The sequence below is a fragment of the Tribolium castaneum genome, chromosome 2 (assembly GCF_031307605.1).
Source record: "Tribolium castaneum strain GA2 chromosome 2, icTriCast1.1, whole genome shotgun sequence".
Taxonomy (NCBI): Eukaryota; Metazoa; Arthropoda; class Insecta; order Coleoptera; family Tenebrionidae; genus Tribolium; species Tribolium castaneum.
In genome coordinates this window covers 24,934,207-24,953,078 of record NC_087395.1, presented here as the reverse complement: position 1 = coordinate 24,953,078, position 18,872 = coordinate 24,934,207, and the positions used below count along the sequence as shown (strand labels likewise).

The 18,872-nt window shown below is 35.2% G+C and overlaps 1 protein-coding gene across 7 annotated transcripts in view; it reads left to right on the top strand.

Annotated features, from left to right (window-relative positions):
* heph (hephaestus) overlaps positions 1-18,872 on the top strand; it is a 109,300-nt gene that overhangs the window by 64,857 nt on the left and 25,571 nt on the right. The window contains exon 1 of one of the 7 annotated variants that reach the window (XM_008200141.3): positions 2,259-4,049. The exons of 5 other annotated variants lie outside the window; for them this stretch is intronic. In XM_008200141.3, the coding sequence (XP_008198363.1) occupies positions 3,933-4,049 (117 nt within the window). In that variant the 5' untranslated portion in view covers positions 2,259-3,932. Of the gene's footprint in view, positions 1-2,258; positions 4,050-10,485; positions 10,509-18,872 lie in introns of those variants that run through there. One more of the 7 variants, XM_015983715.2, reaches the window with a different exon arrangement.

The window sequence follows — 18,872 nt, the reverse complement described above, 5'->3', positions numbered from 1 at the left end:
GTTATTAGTTCAGCACTGAACCACTGAGCAAACCGCAAAAAATTAGGTCAGTTTTAGTTCTTTGGGCCTTGAATGTCCAAAACCTAACCATTGTACAAACCTAAATAATTAACCTAGTCATTAAAAATGAGATTTTTTTTGGAAGCGTTACATCAATCATAAGTTAGGCCACTGAATCTAGTTATCTTTTAACCTTTAACCTGACTTCTGAACAAACTGAGTATCGACTGACTGGCATCGACATAAAAAGCTCAGAGCACCAATAAAAAATTGTGTGGTTTAAAATTGAACCACTGAGCAAATCTGAATTATTTGATTAACTTAAACTACTCATTATGAAATCGTTTAATCGGATTAAAATTTCTGAATTCCCGAAATCTTCGGAAATATGGATTTTGTTTTGGAATATTTCGTAATCGATTTACTCAGCAATCCTGAGTCATTTGATCGACTTTAGATGGTCATGTTTTAAAAAATGAAAAATTTTCACTTTTTGGTCTTTGTTTAACCTTCTGAAGTGAGGATTTTGTTTTTTTCATGTAAAACGGAAACATTTCGAAATCATGAAGCGTTGAATGTTAAACTCGTAGAAATGGGGATTTTATTTCGAGTAATTTAAAATGGAAAAGGCGTTTAAAGGTTCTATTAGTTGAGCCACAGAATGCTATTTTTTTTATTTATTTAGCACTTAGAACTTGAGTTTTGAACAAACTGAGGTACTTTTTTATATTTTATCGACATAAAAAGCTTAAGAGTACTTAATAAAAAACCAAAATTGAACCACTGAGCAAATCTGAATTATTTGATTAACTTAAACTACTCATTATGAAATCGTTTAATCAAATTAAAATTTCTGAATTCCCGAAATCTTCGGAAATATAGATTTTATTTTGGAATATTTCGTAATCGATTTACTGAGCAATCCTGTGTCATTTGATCAACTTTAGATGGTCATGTTTTAAAAAATGAAAAATTTTCACTTTTTGGTCTTTGTTTAACCTTCTGAAGTGAGGATTTTGTTTTTTTCATTTAAAACGGAAACATTTCGAAATCATGAAGCATTGAATGTTAAACTCGTAGAAATGGGGATTTTATTTCGAGTAATTTAAAATGGAAAAGGCGTTTAAAGTTTCTATTAGTTGAGCCACAGAATGCTGTTTTTTTTATTTATTTAGCACTTAGAACTTGAGTTTTGAACAAACTGAGGTACTTTTTCATATTTTATCGACATAAAAAGCTTAAGAGTACTTAATAAAAAACCAAAATTGAACCACTGAGCAAATCTGAATTATTTGATTAACTTAAACTACTCATTATGAAATCGTTTAATCAAATTAAAATTTCTGAATTCCCGAAATCTTCGGAAATATAGATTTTATTTTGGAATATTTCGTAATCGATTTACTGAGCAATCCTGAGTCATTTGATCGACTTTAGATGGTCATGTTTTAAAAAATGAAAAATTTTCACTTTTTGGTCTTTGTTTAACCTTCTGAAGTGAGGATTTTGTTTTTTTCATTTAAAACGGAAACATTTCGAAATCATGAAGCGTTGAATGTTAAACTCGTAGAAATGGGGATTTTATTTCGAGTAATTTAAAATGGAAAAGGCGTTTAAAGGTTCTATTAATTGAGCCACAGAATGCTGTTTTTTTTTATTTATTTAGCACTTGGAACTTGAGTTTTGAACAAACTGAGGTACTTTTTCATATTTTATCGACATAAAAAGCTTAAGACTACTTAATAAAAAACCAAAACTGAACCACTGAACAAATCTGAATTATTCGATGAACTAAAACTACTCATAGAAATGGTGAAGTCACTTTCAAATCTCAATTCCTGAAACCTTCAAAAATAGGGAGTATTTCGAAATTAACTCAGTGAGCAATACTGAATCATTTGTTCAACTCAAAATCCTCCTGTATGAAATGGTGTAGTAACCAAAATCAGTGCTGAATCATACAACTTTAAATAGTGTGTTAGGACTTAATAATTCGTATTTTTATGAACATTGGCTTGTTCATGGACAATTGTAACCCTAATTTGCCGTTGGAGCACCCGGTGGTTGTTTTTCTCCGTGAGTTGCTGAGTAGTAGTGCGTGCGTCCCGGAGTCGGTAGTCGGGCTTCAGGTGCTCGGAGCGGTGGCGGTGGCGGCGGCGGCGGCGGCATGCATCAGGTTGTATCGATGCGGCGTGTGCGGACGGGATGCACGGATGGGGTCCTCTATGGCGCAGGTCCGCCAATGGCTTGGTGCTTGCCTCTCTCCGTGGTGCGGCACAGTCCGGGCGAGAAAGCCAGCGAGTGCGGCGGTCCACACCTCGTAACACTTCCTACGAACTACTCACTCTGTCACCGGTCCTTCACTAGACTGATCACATCCTCACACACACATATACACACACGTCCTTCCGGGGAGTTTTGAACTGACCCCCGTGTGAACAGATCCGCGTCAAGCAAAAATAGTCAAAACAAGCCGACGAGAACGCGCCCGTCTTTCTTGCTGCTAACGCCAAATCTATTAACAATTATAATCATTCATATTTATATTGAGAAATCTTTGCAATTTTTCGTACTCGTCCGAGTGCTCTGCTATTTAGTGTTCGATCTTTCTCAGTCGACGGAACTCTCGCCGACCATCAAAGGTAAAATCCAAGCAATTTTTATCAATCACTCGCAGACCGCCACGTTATTGTTTCCAAACGCACTCAATCAAAACTAAATCAAATCCGAGTTGACGTTCCTTTTAGTACAAAAAGAAAACAAAACAAAAAAATATTTTTACGAACGGTTGTAATTTTATAAAGTTTTATAGTGTTGTTCATTCTCTTTTGGTTTTGGCGTTTTTGAAGGCAAAGACGACGCGTCTTGTCCAAGAATTAACGACAATCATTGATCACTTAAATGTAAGTAAAGTAAGTTTTGTGTGATAGACGCGTAGATTATCTAATTATTGGAGAGTTTTGCCGGACGAACGGCGTTCCTCCTTGAGTTTCTTGACCTGAGAAGCAGCTACTCGTCGAGTTGCCAACCACACCGTCCTCTTATACGACTCTCCGAGACGAGCTTTATCGTATTTATATCATAGTTAAGTAAGGATTTTTCGAAGGGCCCAGTGCAATATTTTTAGGAAGCTTTCAGAAAGCTCCCTTACTCGCAACCAAGTCAATATTCTTCACAAATTGCATGTTATTCGAATTTTAATCAATCACACTATTCGATGTTCGTGGTGTTTGTGTCTTAGACAATCATTTTCCGTGTACATAACGTTTTTGAAAAAAATCGCACTCATCACACTCACCTTCCTACGCGTTTCAATTAATTCGGACATATCCTAGACAATCGGTTTCGAGTTGTTGTTATTGTTGTTATTTATTTATCGAAGGTTGTGTCAAACACAGTATTATCTTCAAAAAATAGGAAGCAATCGAGTTATCGTTTAATTCGCATCCGATCATCCAGTTGTACTCGTTGTAACATACATATCTCTAGACTAAAACCACTTAAATAAAATTGAATAAAAATAGTATATTTTATCTAACGCAAAGTTTATATTATATCGCTCAGTTATTGATTGTAATCAAAGTATTTATAGTTGAGAGTATTTATATATATACAGTTAGCGAATTTAGACTTAATTGTTTTTGACAATCGTGCAATATCGCAAAGGATACCAAATATCAATTATTGAAGACAATCGGTCGTAACATTCTGGTGACAATCGTTAGGGTCGTGATAAAGTAACTTAGTGATCTGAAAGTAGAATCCGAACATATACCACCATCACCACGACGTACTTCCTGAACGCCCCCGGCCAAATCCCTTACGTAGTGCCCTTGTGTCCTTTCGTACCCTGTCAAGAGATCGCCGCTCCACCTAGTGCTTACGCCCCGTGTCCCGTGCCCTGTCCCTGTGGCCAATGTGCCCCCCCGCACATGTACAATAACCATCACCTGGCCGCCCCGAGTACGCTCATCGTCAATCGATACACTGAAATCAACTACTTCGACAATCCGCAAGCTGCCAACTTGGAAAAGTACGTCTACGACATGGTAAGGACCCTTTTGCAATTTTTCGCTGTGTAGATTTTGTGTTTTTGTCATGTTGTGTTGTTAATCAAAGAGTCTTCAACAAAGCCCCGAACTGATGATCAAATTTGAATTTATTGTTGGATATTTCATTAAAAGCTATTTTTAGGATTTTGTGCAAGTTGAAATAGGCGTAATTAGTATTCCGTTCAAAGGTTCAGCTAAACTTTATTTATTTGATTTTCGTTTGAATGCAGCAAAATACATATTTTTCAAATAGTCAGCGTGTTTATTAATTATTAAAAACTTACAAAAACGGAAAACCAAATAATTTCTTTGCGAGTTTGCAAACCTGCACTATCTTGCTCAGTCTATTTTAGAAATGACTATTTAATCTTGGTTCACCTAATTGATTGCTCAGTTTAACTCATCTCATCACTTAACTTAAAATTTGTATTTTTTTTTTATTTAGTTTTAAGGAAATGTAAAACAAACTCCATTCTAAACTGATTCAAAATGGCTCACTATTGGCATCAAAATCTTTCCCGAGTTCAAAACGGCGTAATATTTCTGCCATAATTTTCTGTGATTTTGCTTATTCTTCAGCCAAATACTTATGTGAAGAATATTCTTTGAACATAGTGAAAAAATCCACGAATTAGATCGTAAAACTAATTTTTGTCGAAACAGTGACTCTTTTACTTTACATGTCTTTACATTTTATGTCTCCGGAACTATGTAATAGAAAATAAAATTGATTTACTAAGAGAAGATGCTCTGCTGAAATAAAAATTATTTATTCATTTAATACTTATCTATATACGAGAGGCTTACTGGCCAGAGGGCCGTTAGGCCTTAGGGACAGTACGTTGATCAAGGTTATTATTACCAAATAATTCTTGTGATAGATAAATAATTTCATTTCCTGCTAAAATAGATTGAAAAAAAATAAAATGTTGGCAATTTTTGCCATCTTTGACAGTATGACAATTTTTTATAAAACATTTGTTCCTTTATAAAAGTGCGTTAAAAAGTCAAATCTCGGACGAATTGCAAAAAAACGAAGAAAACACTTTAGTTTTGGTTTTAGCAAAGTCTTAAACAATACACAAGAAGGAATGAATAAGCAACCATTTTAATGGACGGGACACTTTGCACAAATTTTTAGATATTATTTTCAGTTTTTACAAACCGTATTAGTAAAAGTGAATTTTTCTTTAGAGGAACTTAGTACCAGTCAAACTGTGTACAACCTACAATTGGAGCCACATTTGTAAAATTTGAAATACGAGCAGGAAAAAGATACACAAATTAATGACGGACGGGACACAAGAAAGACCTCACATTTTTATGGTTGAACAATGATTATAAAATTCTGTTAATTTAAAAGGGACTATTTCTAACATCTATTTTTAAAGTAAAAAGTGGAACCTACGACTTCTGATTAATTTACTTTCTGATTACACATGACGGACGGGACAATAAAATCGTATGTGTGAAAATAGTTCTAAAAATGTTATTCAAACAGGTTTAAGGACTTTAAGAATATTAAAATTAGACAGTGGAAATTAAAAATTATTGGTTTTGTTTAACAATGTAAGAAATAAGAATATCTTATGTTTGCGATAACGGACGGGACATCAAAAGTTATAGAAATAAAACAGTAATATTTCTATCCAATTTACCAGAAAGTAAAAAATACTATTCAAAAAATATTTAATATTTGTATGTTTTATGTTATTGCCTAAAAGACCTAGTACGTAAATTTTAGAATCCAATGATTAACTTCAACTTTATATGATTATTCTCTCTCAAAAACTCTTTTGTCGAAAAATAAACCGAATCGTGCATTTTGAAAGAAACTTATCATTACTAAAATCATTTTGAAATTTCTGGGTCAGGGTTTATTTTTCCTGGAACGGCTGTAAAATGTATTGAATGATAGAAGAAAAGTAATTCCCCCGCAAGGGAATTATGACCATCCTTATAGTTACCGTATCTAGACAATAATAGTATTTGATTGCAAATAAATTGTTTAAAGTTCAAGTTTTAAAAACGTCTTATTTTTCAAATTATTTACATAATTACTAGTAGTACCAGTAATTTTCTGGCCATTCGCTTTGGCCTGAATTTTGCTTATTCCAAGCCTGTGATTGGGATCTTGGCCATTGTCGTGAGTTTATCACGAGAAAGCCTTCTTTGCTTTGTTTTGGAATTAATTCTTCGACTGTTTCTTTCATCCTAAGGTCGACTTTCGCTGCTCCAACTTCCCGAATTTGTCTTTGTCGTAAATTGCGAAAATACGCTCGTGATCAATGCGCGTTCGATGTCTTCGTAACAAAGCTGCATTTTATCGTTTCTTGTCAATTCTCTTCGAGTCTTTTCTCCTTGAGTTTTGGTTTTTTTTTTCTTCGGGGAAAATTTTACGATCGCCAATTACGCCACTAATTGTTATCAACTGTATTATGTTTGTCGGTTAAATATTTGGTCGATGGGCTTTGTAGAACAACGGCACGGTCATAATGCACGTAAAATATTTACCGGTAATCACGGTAATTGTTTGATTAAACACAACAGATCATTAACGCGGTGTGGCGGCCGCAAGGACGTCTCGCGTTTTTCCTTCTCTCGATTTCGTTCGGGCCAATAATCCGACGTAAAGCCGGCGCTGAAATAATGGAATTTATATTATTAGAACAACGGCTTGTTTTTCCTTCATGTTCCGAGTCGGAGGTAATTGATTGATCCTCTCAGGTGGCCGCCGGACTTGGCCGCCAAACGCTGATTGGAAAATAGGAATGAATGATACATTGCGAGTTATGAAGTTTTCAGATGAATTTTTCGCCGAAAGATAACACGAACTCAAACTCCAAACATAAACCTGGAAGTAGATTAACAAGCGCGTTATTCAAACCTCCAAGTTTCAGGAAGAGCACAATGAATTTTTCCGAACAAACCGAGTCTATTGAAATTTTGGTTTTGCTAGGTGGTCGTGAACTCGAGTCACAGTTGACATTGCACGAACTTGTAGAGGGTCATCCGTGAAAAAATCTCCTGTGAGAACTAAAAATTCCGCCGTGGAGATTGTTATCTTAATTTTCGGCTGAAAAATGTAAACACTTGGTGCTTGCGAGTTCAATATTTGGGCTCCGATTGAGCGTCTCGACGTCTGATGATTGGTATTGACTTTCGTGACGGGCCCCCGATGATGGGAATCTCGCAATTCGCCGTATCACACACACGTGGCGTCGGCGGCGTCGTCTTGCGCTCGCAAACCGAAAATGATTGATTTATGATTTCATCACGTCCAAAACTAGCGCCCCCCAAAAATTAGGCAGCGAGTTGTGGATTTAATTAAACGTCGAGCAACAATCGACGACGATATAGGAAGCAACAGCCGTGTTTCTAATACCGGAATATAATTAAATATACCGACGAGACCAAATAAACCGGAGCGAAGTTTCCGAATGGAAAGTTTCAGGGCAACGGAGAAAAGTTAGTTATACCGGCGATATTAAAAACGTATTTAACATGACCCGGAGGACGTTTCGCTGGAAGAAAACAACGCAAAAATACGACTGTGTTTGATGTTTTCTTAATCCGAGATGGTAATCGATGCGACTTGCTGAATCCCTTGGAACCGATCCAGACATGTAAATAATTGGCGCTAGTGGTATTTTTTGACGGTGCGAAGGTGAACAGTTAACATTATACCAGCAAATGCAAAATTAACATTTCAACGTCGGATTCGGACAGATATTTGGTTGGCAGAGACGGCTGGGATTAAATATTTTTAACACTGCTTCACTGGCGGACGTTAATTCAAAATAAAAAATCGCATTTTCGCCTTGTTAACCATTCGACAGGAATCGCTCGGACGGTGACTCCAGATTTATTTCAAAGCGAGTTTTTCAACATGAAATTCAAGTCCAAAAAAATTATTTAATTGTCTTTTTATTTTTAGAAAAAATAAATTATGAACCACTACTGATTTACTACTTTCCTGTTCCTATTTAAAATTCCTTGAACGGCTTTTTGCAAAAAAAATTCAAGTCTTAGGTTTGAAAGAAAGTTTTAATTTTTAGCGTGATGTGAACTCTGGGAGTATTCTAAGACAAAACACGCCTAAACTTTGAAAGTACACACGTATTTAACCAGAAATAATAAACCTAAGTTTAAGAGTAGGCTTTCAATGGTTTTACCTTAGTTAAAACCTGAAACATGTATTAAGCTTCAAGCTTCGAGCATTCTGAGCCAAAACAAGCCTTAGCCTGAAGTTTCTCAGACTCAAAGCTAACCTGAACCTGAGATAATCATTTCAGTAGAAGCAAATCTGAGTTTCATTGGTTTTATCCTAAACCTGAAACTTTTTTTATTAAACCGCTTGAGTTTTCTGAGCAAAACTAGCCTAAACCTGGAGTTATTAAAGCTAGAAGTACGTCTGAATTTGTATAAGTGAACCTATAAGTAAACATGTTTCCCACGAAGCCTTGAGTATTGTGAGCCAAAACAAGCCTAAGCCTGAAGAAGTTTCTCAGGCTCAAAAAAACTACGTTAACCTGAGATTATAAGTAAATCTATGTTTCCACCTATTCTATGCTAAACCTGAAACGTTTTTCTTATTAAACGGCAAAACTGGTCAAAACAAACTTAAACCTGAAGAGTTTTAGGCTTAAAAAACGTAAACGCTTAAACGTAAATAAACCTGAGTTTAAGGTGTGTTTCCATTGGTTTTATGCTAAACCTGAATCAATTTTCTTAATAAAATTCACGAGTTTTTTGAGCCAAAACAAACCTAAACCTTAAGTTACTAAAGCTCAGAAGTACATCTGAATCTGAAGTTAACACTAAGTAAACTTACGTTTGAGGTATGTTTTAGTGACACCTAAAACGTGTTTTTTTTAAGTTTTAAATTGTGGGTATTCTGAGCCAAAACAAGCCTAAGTTAGAAGTTTTTCTGTCTCAAAACCTACGTGAACTTGATATAAATTTTCGGTACAAGCAAGTCTTGAGTTTTAGGTATGTTTCTATTTGTTTTATGCTAATCTTGAAACGTTTTTCTGAGCAAACAAGCCTAAACCTGAAGTTGCTGAAGCTAGAAGTACATCTGTATCTGAAGTAAAAACTTTTCCACAAATAAACCTAAGTTTGCGGTATATTTCTATTCGTTTTATTTGACTATTCAGGATACTCTGAGCCAAAACAAGCCTAAACCTGAATAGTTTCAGACATTAAAACACTACACATGGATATAAGTGATCTTGAGTTTAAGGTGTTTTTCATTGGTTTTATGCTAAACCTGAACCATTTTTCTTATTGAACTGCATGAATTTTTGGAGCGAAAATAAACCTAAACCTTGAGTTGCTGAAGTTCAGAACTACACTAAGTAAACCTAGGTCTGAGGTATCTATTTGTTTCATGTGACACCTAAAACATGTTTCTTAATCTTTAAATTGTGGGTGTTCTGAGCCTAAAGAAGCCTAGATTAGAGTTTCAGGCTTAAAAATTCACGTGAATCTGACACTTAGACATACGTGAACGTGAGTTTGAGTTTTATGCTAAACCTGGAACATTTTTTTTTAATTAATGTTTAAGGTGTAGGTATTCTGAGCAAAAACAAATATAAGTTTAAGGTTTTTCAATTTCAAAACCTGCGGTAAACCCTTTGATATAAATTAAAATTGAGTCCGTGGTATAGTTTTTTTGGATTATAATAAAACCCGAGCCACCGTAAATTAAAATTTTTGTTTTTGTTGTTGTTCGACACATTGTTTGCGCATTTTGCGCGTTCTCCGAATTCGCCCCTTGACACCGAAACCATCTCGTAACGTCATAATAACCGCCCATAAATCTGCTAGAACGTCTCCAACCCCTTCTAATTTCCCGGAACGCATCTGATAATTTACACCTTCTTCACTACGCGATTGATTTTTCCCTCATCGTGTGCAACCACGAAAACAATTCCGATATATATAAGAACGCTTGGAATGCAAGCCAAGGCCCAACTTTTGTATTTCCTCCAACCGAGCGTGACCTTTTCCGAGTCATGCGGTGGGACTCTTCCCCGTAGAGGATTTTATCACTCGCGCTCTCGATTCACTTCGTCGAGCGTACGAATAATAAGAGTTTAATCACCTCGTGTGCTGTGCTTGGACGTTTCTATTCTTAATTGTGCAAATGTTAATAGGAATCGCCGGATTCTCATGCATTTCCACCTGGGTCGGCAATTACCGCCACGCTTCGCTGGGGTAATTATGCGTAATTAAAGCCGTTCAATAATTCATTCGGCGGCGGGCCGCAAGGTTCCGCTTTGGGACCCATTCTGTTGCGATTTTTTGGGGAAATAGTTGTTTCTTGGCAGTCGACTTGGTGGAGTTATTCATCATTCGTCTCAGCCCGTGCCATTAATCATCCCCGTTTCTGTTTCAGGTACGTATTATCTCTCGGTAAGATCGTTACGAGGGCCTTTGTGGGGCGGAAAGGTCAGTATTATTTAATCCCCGAATTCGGAGCTCTCAATATTATTAAAAAGCCGATTCGCATTGAAATCGAACATCAAAGTGCCCTGCGGATAATCGCAGAGCGATCGCTCCAAGGTCGCTCTTCAAAGGTCCTGACCGGTCCAGATTTTCGCGTCACGTTGCCGCGATTTGTCTTTTCTAATTGAAAACGAATCTAAGACACGTGTGCTGGATGCGAAGGAAGCAACGCGTGCCATCTGCATCGTGAGAATTTTTTTTCTAGGCTCTCATCAGAAAATTAAAAACGTTCCGGTTCAGTGGCTTTTTTCCGGTCGCTGTCTTGTTCTTTCATTGAACTTGGCTCCGGTGTAGCCTTGAGAGAGCACACAAAGACACGGATGGGTTCTATCATGTTAACGACACTGACTTGTGCAATTACATTGCGATTAAAAAACGGAAACTGGAACGGTGAAGAAGAGTGTGCGGCCTTGAAGCGTGATGGTTTTTTGAATTTTTCAACGCGGGTTTGGTGGAATATTTAACATTGTGAAAGATTCAACGTGTGGCCCGGAAACGGGACGGATTAATTGATTGTGAGTGTGTTGGATTGGATTTCTGGGTCCAGGAGGATGAATTTTTAATTTTTGGGGCTAAAAGGGCTTAGAAATTTAATGCTTGGTCCAGGTTTAGCCGTATTTCACTTGAGTGGACAAAAGGTTAAGGAGAACAATATTGAGTGAATTTATTTTTTGTCAACTTTTTTTCATTGTTTTATTCTTCTTTCAGTTTTTACCTAATGATCATTGTAGTTATTGTTCATTATTAACAATTCAATATACACTTCTTTAGTCATATTTTTACGCTTTATTATTTTTTTGTTTAGTTTTCTTGGTCTTGTAAACCGATTTTTTATTTTTGTCATTTTTAAAAAACGGTAAAAAATAAATAACCCTTTCATCGCGATTAACATCATGTGTTTTTAACTCTAACTTGGATATTTAATTTTTTTGTTTTTTTATTTTTCTTAACTATTTAATTCGTTTTTTGTTTTTGAGGTTTTATATTTAGTTCTTTTTATCAACTTTTTTGCTGTAATTTAGTCAGTCTTTAATTCCATTTCTAATTTCTTAGTTTCGAATGGTTTCGATTATTTATAGCTTCATATATTCGGAATTTTTTTGTTTGACTTTGTCTGTCTCTGGTGCCTTTTAAAACCTTTTGTCAGCTTTTAATTTTCCAATTTTTAAACAGATTTTTTACCTTTTGATTGTTTTGGTATTAAGTTGTTTGTTTTTTGCGTTTGTCTTACTTTTTTATTCATCTTTTATCTGCTTTTTTATTTTATTTTTACTTTTTCCAAATATGTATCTAATTTTATTGTTTTCACATCGATATTTTATAGCATTGTGTATTTTTTTGATTTATTCTTTTTTCTGTCGTTTATACCTGTATTGAAAATCGGTTTCTTTATTTTCTAATGTAATCATTAAGAATAATTACCATTTATTTTTCACCTTAACGTTGGTAATCAACTTGTATTAAATTTAACCTGCTTTTTATTTTTTAGTTTTAAAATCAATTTTTGTTAGTTTTAAATATTCTTTTTAATAGTTTTTGAGCTAAGTTTTTCTGTTGGAATTTAAGTCAATTTTTGATGGTTTCTTTTCTTAGTTTATATGCGGATTAACTTATACCTTTAAGTATTTTTTAGGTTGGTAACTGAATTTTTTAATGTTGATGTTTATTTTGTATTTTTACTGATTTTGTCAAGTCTTTCAGGTTGTTTTTCTTGACCATATTGTTAATTGTTGCATCGATTTTTGAGTTTTTGATCTCCTATTAATTTAATGATAGTTTTTTTTACTTTACGTAGTTTCTATTTAATTTCGTTGAAGTATCTTCTATAATGTTATAATTTAGCTTTCAATGATTTCTTTGCTTTTATGTGGGTTATTTATTTCAGTCGTCTAGTTGTTTTAAGTTTTAGTATTTTGTTTAAAATTGTCTTCAAATTTTTTGGTTTATTTTTCTGTAAGCAGGTCCTCTTATTTTTTTTTATTTAGTCTTTCTGTGATTTAGTTGCGATTTATTCATTCATAATAGATTGCAGTTTATGGCTTGCGATCGATTTTTCTGTAGTTTTAGCTTAATTTTATTTTTTAAACACTGAGGTTGGTTTTTCTCCGGCGAAGAAAATTGCGCCGTGTGCTCGTCGCTGATGGAAGACAGATATTCCCGGGTAGAGCTTTGTTTCAGCTGTCAAATTAAACGTTTCAGTGGATTTTTCCGGGGGGCATCAATGTTGCAACGTAATTTCCGTGTAGAAACGATAGAATTAAATAAATCGGTAGAGAGTGAGTTCGAGTTGGTCTCTTTTCGCCGTAGCATTTGCATTCGTACAGAAACACGCCATAAATAATTAACAACGTCGGAGGTGTTTCGTCGAGGGACGGTCGCTGAAAAAAGCACCGGTGTAAATATATGAATTTCAGTGCTTATTTAATTCGGAACAGATGAGATTTCCGTCCCTTTCATCGCGTGTTTTTATTGAATCGAGGCGCTCCGGAGACTTGTTTATTCGTTTTTATTGCGTTTTTCACTTAATCATAATTTTTCCCGTGCAATCGCATGCATTGAAGTTTTTCTTTTTTTCGTCTTCGCTCTTATTATTGAGTCGACGTGTACGTATTACCCGGAATGATGTTTTTTCGTTTTCCCGATCATTATTCGGGAAAGTACAATGGGAAAGGGGAGAATGGAAGTTTTGTTCGAGAGGCCTTACTTACTTTTCAGCCGGAAAAATCGGATAAATATGTAAAGGAAAACAAATGACCTAAAAAGCTTCAGACAAGTTTTAGCTCTTCGGGATTTCAGGTGGTTTTTTGATGGCGAGCGAAATAAAAGCTCGCCGTTCTATTTCCACATACAAATATTTATCGATCGGTTTTGCAAAATTTACCAAATTGGATTAGGTCGCCATGGTAATGTCCATCCATGACGAAACAGCCCGAGAGCAAATTCTCTTTAATTACACAGCAGACCACCAACGGGTGTTGTGTTATTGCTCGCCTCCTCCTACACGTGTCTTGGCCGCGTGTTCACTCGTAAAACACACCGAAATAGAGCTACAGGCGCATTACATAGCTAGATGTTTTAAATATTCCACGGATATTTTATTTATTTTCATCGGGATAACGAAGTGGATCTTTTTGCCTTTTATCCTCGAGAATGCTCGAATTTAATTGGATGGTTTCGAATATATTTTTTAAAAAGGAATACTTAATGCGAGTCATTTTAATACTGCGACAGGACCGGGGAAAAATGCAAATTACACGACTAATTTCGACAAATGCAACAGCTCGTGTCGCGCGAGACGATGAAGAAAAATTACGACTTTTTCAAAGTGAATTATTTACGCGTTTGAGAAAACAGCTCTTAAAAATTAAAATTTTACATGTTCTAATCTAGCACACGGATTTCTAGAATCCCGACAAGGGAACATTTGGTAAATTGCACCTGAAGTGCAAGATTTTTCGCTCTTAATATTTAATTGAAAGGGAAATTAGTTTAAAAAAGGTCAGAACTAACCCAAAGTTTGGGAAAATCGGTTCAAATCCAAATCTAACACAGTAAGACATCATTGTTCAAACAAAACAATAAATAGTTAAACCAAAATTAAGACTGCTGAAAAAATAGATTTAAAAATGAAAAAAAATCTAATCGTTGGTTTAAAAAATTGTAACGAAATTCTGAAATGTTCTTGAATCCTAAATTTCCACACTTTTTTGCTGATGGATTTCAGTACAGTTGTTAGAGGGTTTTGTCTTATTTATTTAACTCAGATTTTCTTAGAAACAAACTAAAAAAAACAAACACTGAAAAGTGTAGAATATGCTTGAGAGTTAAAATTAACTCGAATTCTTTGTTAAAAATATTAAAAACTAAAAAAAAATTTATAATGATAATAATGATACAGGGGTGAACAAAAAATATGGACGATGTTTAAATTTTAACCGGGGTTAATTTGACGGTCAAATTGACCGAAAATCGGCAATGATTTAACCTTAAATTTTTCTTACCTTTTTATTTACTTTTATATGGTAAATTTGTGTAATTTTAACGTGAAAAGTTAGCCATACGTTTTAACCGGGAGTTTAAGCAAGCAGAAGTTTTAGACTTGGATCTGAGAAAATCCAGGTTATCTAACCGCGGTTAAACTTGACCAAAGTAAGAGTGTGTTTAGGTTAAATTAGGCATCTGCTCGATCGAAGCTTTTTGTGAGAACGTGAACACTTTTGAGTGGAGTTGTCCCTAAAAGCAATTTTTTATTCAAAATAGCGTCATAATAATAAAACAACGACGCGCATGAAAAAAATATTAAGCAAGACAAGAGAATAAGTTCATGCACGGTCATAAAATTCGAAATGGCGATATTCCATTTTGTATTCACGACGAAATAAGCGTAGCGTTTCTAAATCTAGCACAATTTCCGTTTCCTGACGATACTTCCATGGTTACCTTGTGTCGATTTAAGAGCAGTTAAACGCAAATGGGCGTAGTGACAGGTCTTTATTTTTACTACCGTCACGAAAACCCACTGGGTAAAAGCGCTTTTTTCTTTGGAGAAATTATCTTTTTTACGACCTTTTTGTTTTTCTATATTCATGAGAGCGCGAAAAATTAGTGCATGAGTTAATTGGTTTTGATTAGATCAGAAAATGCCGGACACGGCCCTCGTTTCGCGTTTTTCGCGTCGCTCTTCAAGTAATTAGTGCGAGTAAACATTCGGATAATGTTTCTCGGATTTTAATTGTTAATTACCGCCGTTGCAGTCGGAAATTTTTTCGCTCAAAGAGGACGAAACGAGCGCAATAATTCCGCCGCTAATTGGTGCATGGATTTAATTAAAATAATAATAATAAAAAAACTTGTAACCGCGCCCCCGGCCACAATTAAACCCTCGGCCCGAAAAGGAGGACCTCCAATTAAGAAAATGTTAATTTTTCTCGGAGTTTCCCGAAATATATATACGGCATGTATAAAGGAAAAGGGGGAGAGTCGTCGTCTCATCTGCGCTCTCCCCTCGTCCCGAACTACATTAAAAACTTCGCACAGTTAATCGCAGGGAAATCAGACACACGGCTGCCAACTTTGTAACTACAAATGGAACGAGGAACGCTTTTCACAGCGCAATTTATTGCGCGTGTTGAACGTTTATACTTTGTTTCTTTGTGTCTCTAAACACATGCGCTACTAGTGCAAATCATAATGCCCCCGCGATGCTATTGTTGGACTTATTATTATGATGGCTTTTAAGGCGCGAATCTGCCGAATTTATGGGGTAATTGTTTCGTATATTGACACCCTTTTGAAGAAGGGACGAAAACGGCGCATAAAAAGGGATTTATGAGAGGCGATGATGACGCAATAAGGGCTGAACATCGCGCTTAACTGCCACTTGCGTAATCTTTGCAAGGAGGTGAGACTATAGTAATTGGCCTACCTTTTTCAATTACTTTGGACTAAAATTTCAATAAAGTAAAAAAAATTTTTAAACTTACTCTAGCAAAGTTTTATGGACTTTTATATGTCTTAACGACTCACTAGAGTTGTTAAAAGTCCAAAAAAAGTCCATTTGTTTAATTTTTTGATGTTTGATTTTTTCAATTTTTGTTGCGATTTTGGGCGATTTCGGGTACCCGGAGCATTTATCGAGCAATATCTCCGGAACTATTAGAGATAACCCATGAAGTGTCCTATCGTTGGAAAGCTCTTTAAATTATCTATTTTTTTCAAAAAAGATTATTGCTCTCCGACTAATAGTTTTCGAGCAAATTGCTGCTAAATGCAAAAATTGGTAAAATTTTAAAAAATTCGTAACTAAAAAACTATTGGGAATTTGGCAATTTTCTCGATGCCAATCGATTCCCCGGATCATTTTGCATAGGTGTGGATCAAAACAGTTCCACTTTTTAGAATAGTTTAGCCGTAAATGAGAAAATAAAAAGAATTTAAAAAAAGTTAACACCCCCCCCTTAAAATCGGTCAATTTTTAAAGTGGCTCAAAATCAAATAAAACCTATTCTATCTTATAGATTTTGATGTGCTCTTTACGATGGAACAAACCGTTTTCTTCTAGCTCTTTTAGTTTGGCCGTAATCGGCGTTTGAAAATTGAAAAATTTTTTGCGAGATATCGCCTTGGGTCCTATGCCGTTCTGTAGAGTTTTTTATTCCGGTTATCCTCCATTTTTCCGTTTCTCGATATCTTCAATAGTTTCGCCGTAATTGTCGATTGAAAATTGAAAAAAACTGAAAATGGAAACCTTTTTTTGCGTTTTTCTTGGAAAGTGAAAGACTTAGAGCAACGAGCAAAAATCCATCTGATGGCGCTTAATTTTGCCTATTTTTTCGACCAAACTCGGAGCCGCTCCGGGCAACGGTTCCGGCTACAGAGGCGATCAAAGTTTTGCACTAAAAAAATTCATAAAAAAAAAACTAAAAGTCGTAGAGCATTGCGGTTTGTTCCATTGAATTCTACGGCTCATTTTACATATTATATCAATTTTTCACAAGAATTAAAAATTTAAAATTTTTTGCCTAAATTTAGGGTAGGCATTTGTCATTGTAAAAAATTTTATTCATTAAAAAAATTCATAACTCAAAAACTAAAAGTCGTAGAGCAATGCGGTTTGTTCCATTGAATTCAGCGGTTCATTTTCTGTATTATACCAACTTTTCACGAGATTTAAAATTTTCAATTTTTTTGCTCAAATTTAATAGTAATACACTTACCTTCAAAGAAGTGAAAAAAAAAATTTTTATTTTAAACTAACTCCAGCCAATTTTTAGAGATTTTTATATGTCTTAACAACCCACTAAAGTTGTTAAAGTCCTCAAAAAGTCCATGTGTTCGATTTTTTGATGTTTGATTTTTCCAATTTTTGTCGCGATTTTGGTCGATTTCTGGTACCCGGATCATTTATCGAGCAATAACTCCGGAACTATTAGAGATAACCCTATGAAGTGTAATATCGTTCGAAAGCTCTTTAGATTATCTATCTTTTTCATAAAAGATTATTGTTCTCCGACTAATAGTTTACAAGAAAATTGCAAATATAGGCAAAAATTGGTAAAATTTAAAAAAATTCATAACTAAAAAACTGTTGGGAATTTGGCAATTTTTTCGATGCCAATCGATTCCCTGGATCATTTTGCATAGGTGAGGATGAAAATAGTTCCACTTCTTCGAATAGTTTAGCCGTAATGGAGATAATAAAAAAAATAAAAAAAGTTAAAACCAAAAAGGTATACTAAAATAACTGCTACAATAACTATTCTTGCTTCTATTTTTGACAATTATTATAAGATCTGAAAAATGATATAAGAAATTAAAAAAAACATAGTCTTAAAAAATAATATCGACTTTTTAGTGTCTTTTTCAACGTTTTTTGTTGACATTGGTTACTGGTTTTATATGTTCTATAATTTTACGTTATATTTTTGCGTTACAAAATCTTTTAAACAGTTCCTAAAAGGAAACGTTCATGTTTTACCTTACAAATAACGTTATTTCCGTGAGCATTTTTGCGTTGTAAAAAAGTTAATCTGCATTATCGTTGTTGACTCTGTTGAGACAATTAATTGTCGAAAAGCGTGCGAGGGATTACATCCTCGGCATAATTCGGCTTAGGTATGAATCCTTATAGATCACATCCCGATTGAGTTGGGCCGTCTCGAATCAATAATAAGCAAAGCAGAGGAGAACGGAGCAGAGGAGGCCCAACAAGACCACGCCGGTATTAATTTCGTAATCTTCTTAAATCGGGCTGACGACGAATGTTCGATTCAAAACGTACATAAATACGAAGAAAGGGGAAGCCGCCGTCGACTGCGAAACCCCGATAAGAAAATAACCGGGCATTCGTACGTGCACCTGAATACCATTTGCATTGGGCGAAAATTGAAAAAGTGTGCGAGAGGAGGAGGAGGACGCCGGTATGGGCCACCTGTTGTTGTTGGCCCCGGAAATCGAGCGCTGGCACAATTAACACCCCCATGCAAAAGAAAACAAACAACTAATTAATTTAATACTTTTGGCTCGTGAAACTTAAAACTTGGTCGAATGTTAATAACGAAATGGTTTGTGCGCCAGAAATGTCAAGCGATGGGAATATTATTACAAAAACAACTTTAATTTCGCGAACGAAACACGAATATTTTATTCAACGGGAAGGAAATACGGTTTTCCCAACGGCCACTTTTTATTTTCTTTTAATTAAGTGCTTGTAAGTTGCCGCCGCCCGGCTATAAAATATGAACAACGATGCGGTCAGTATAATGAGATTCGAAATTATTTAAATGCGGAAATTATTGCCCGGTGGGT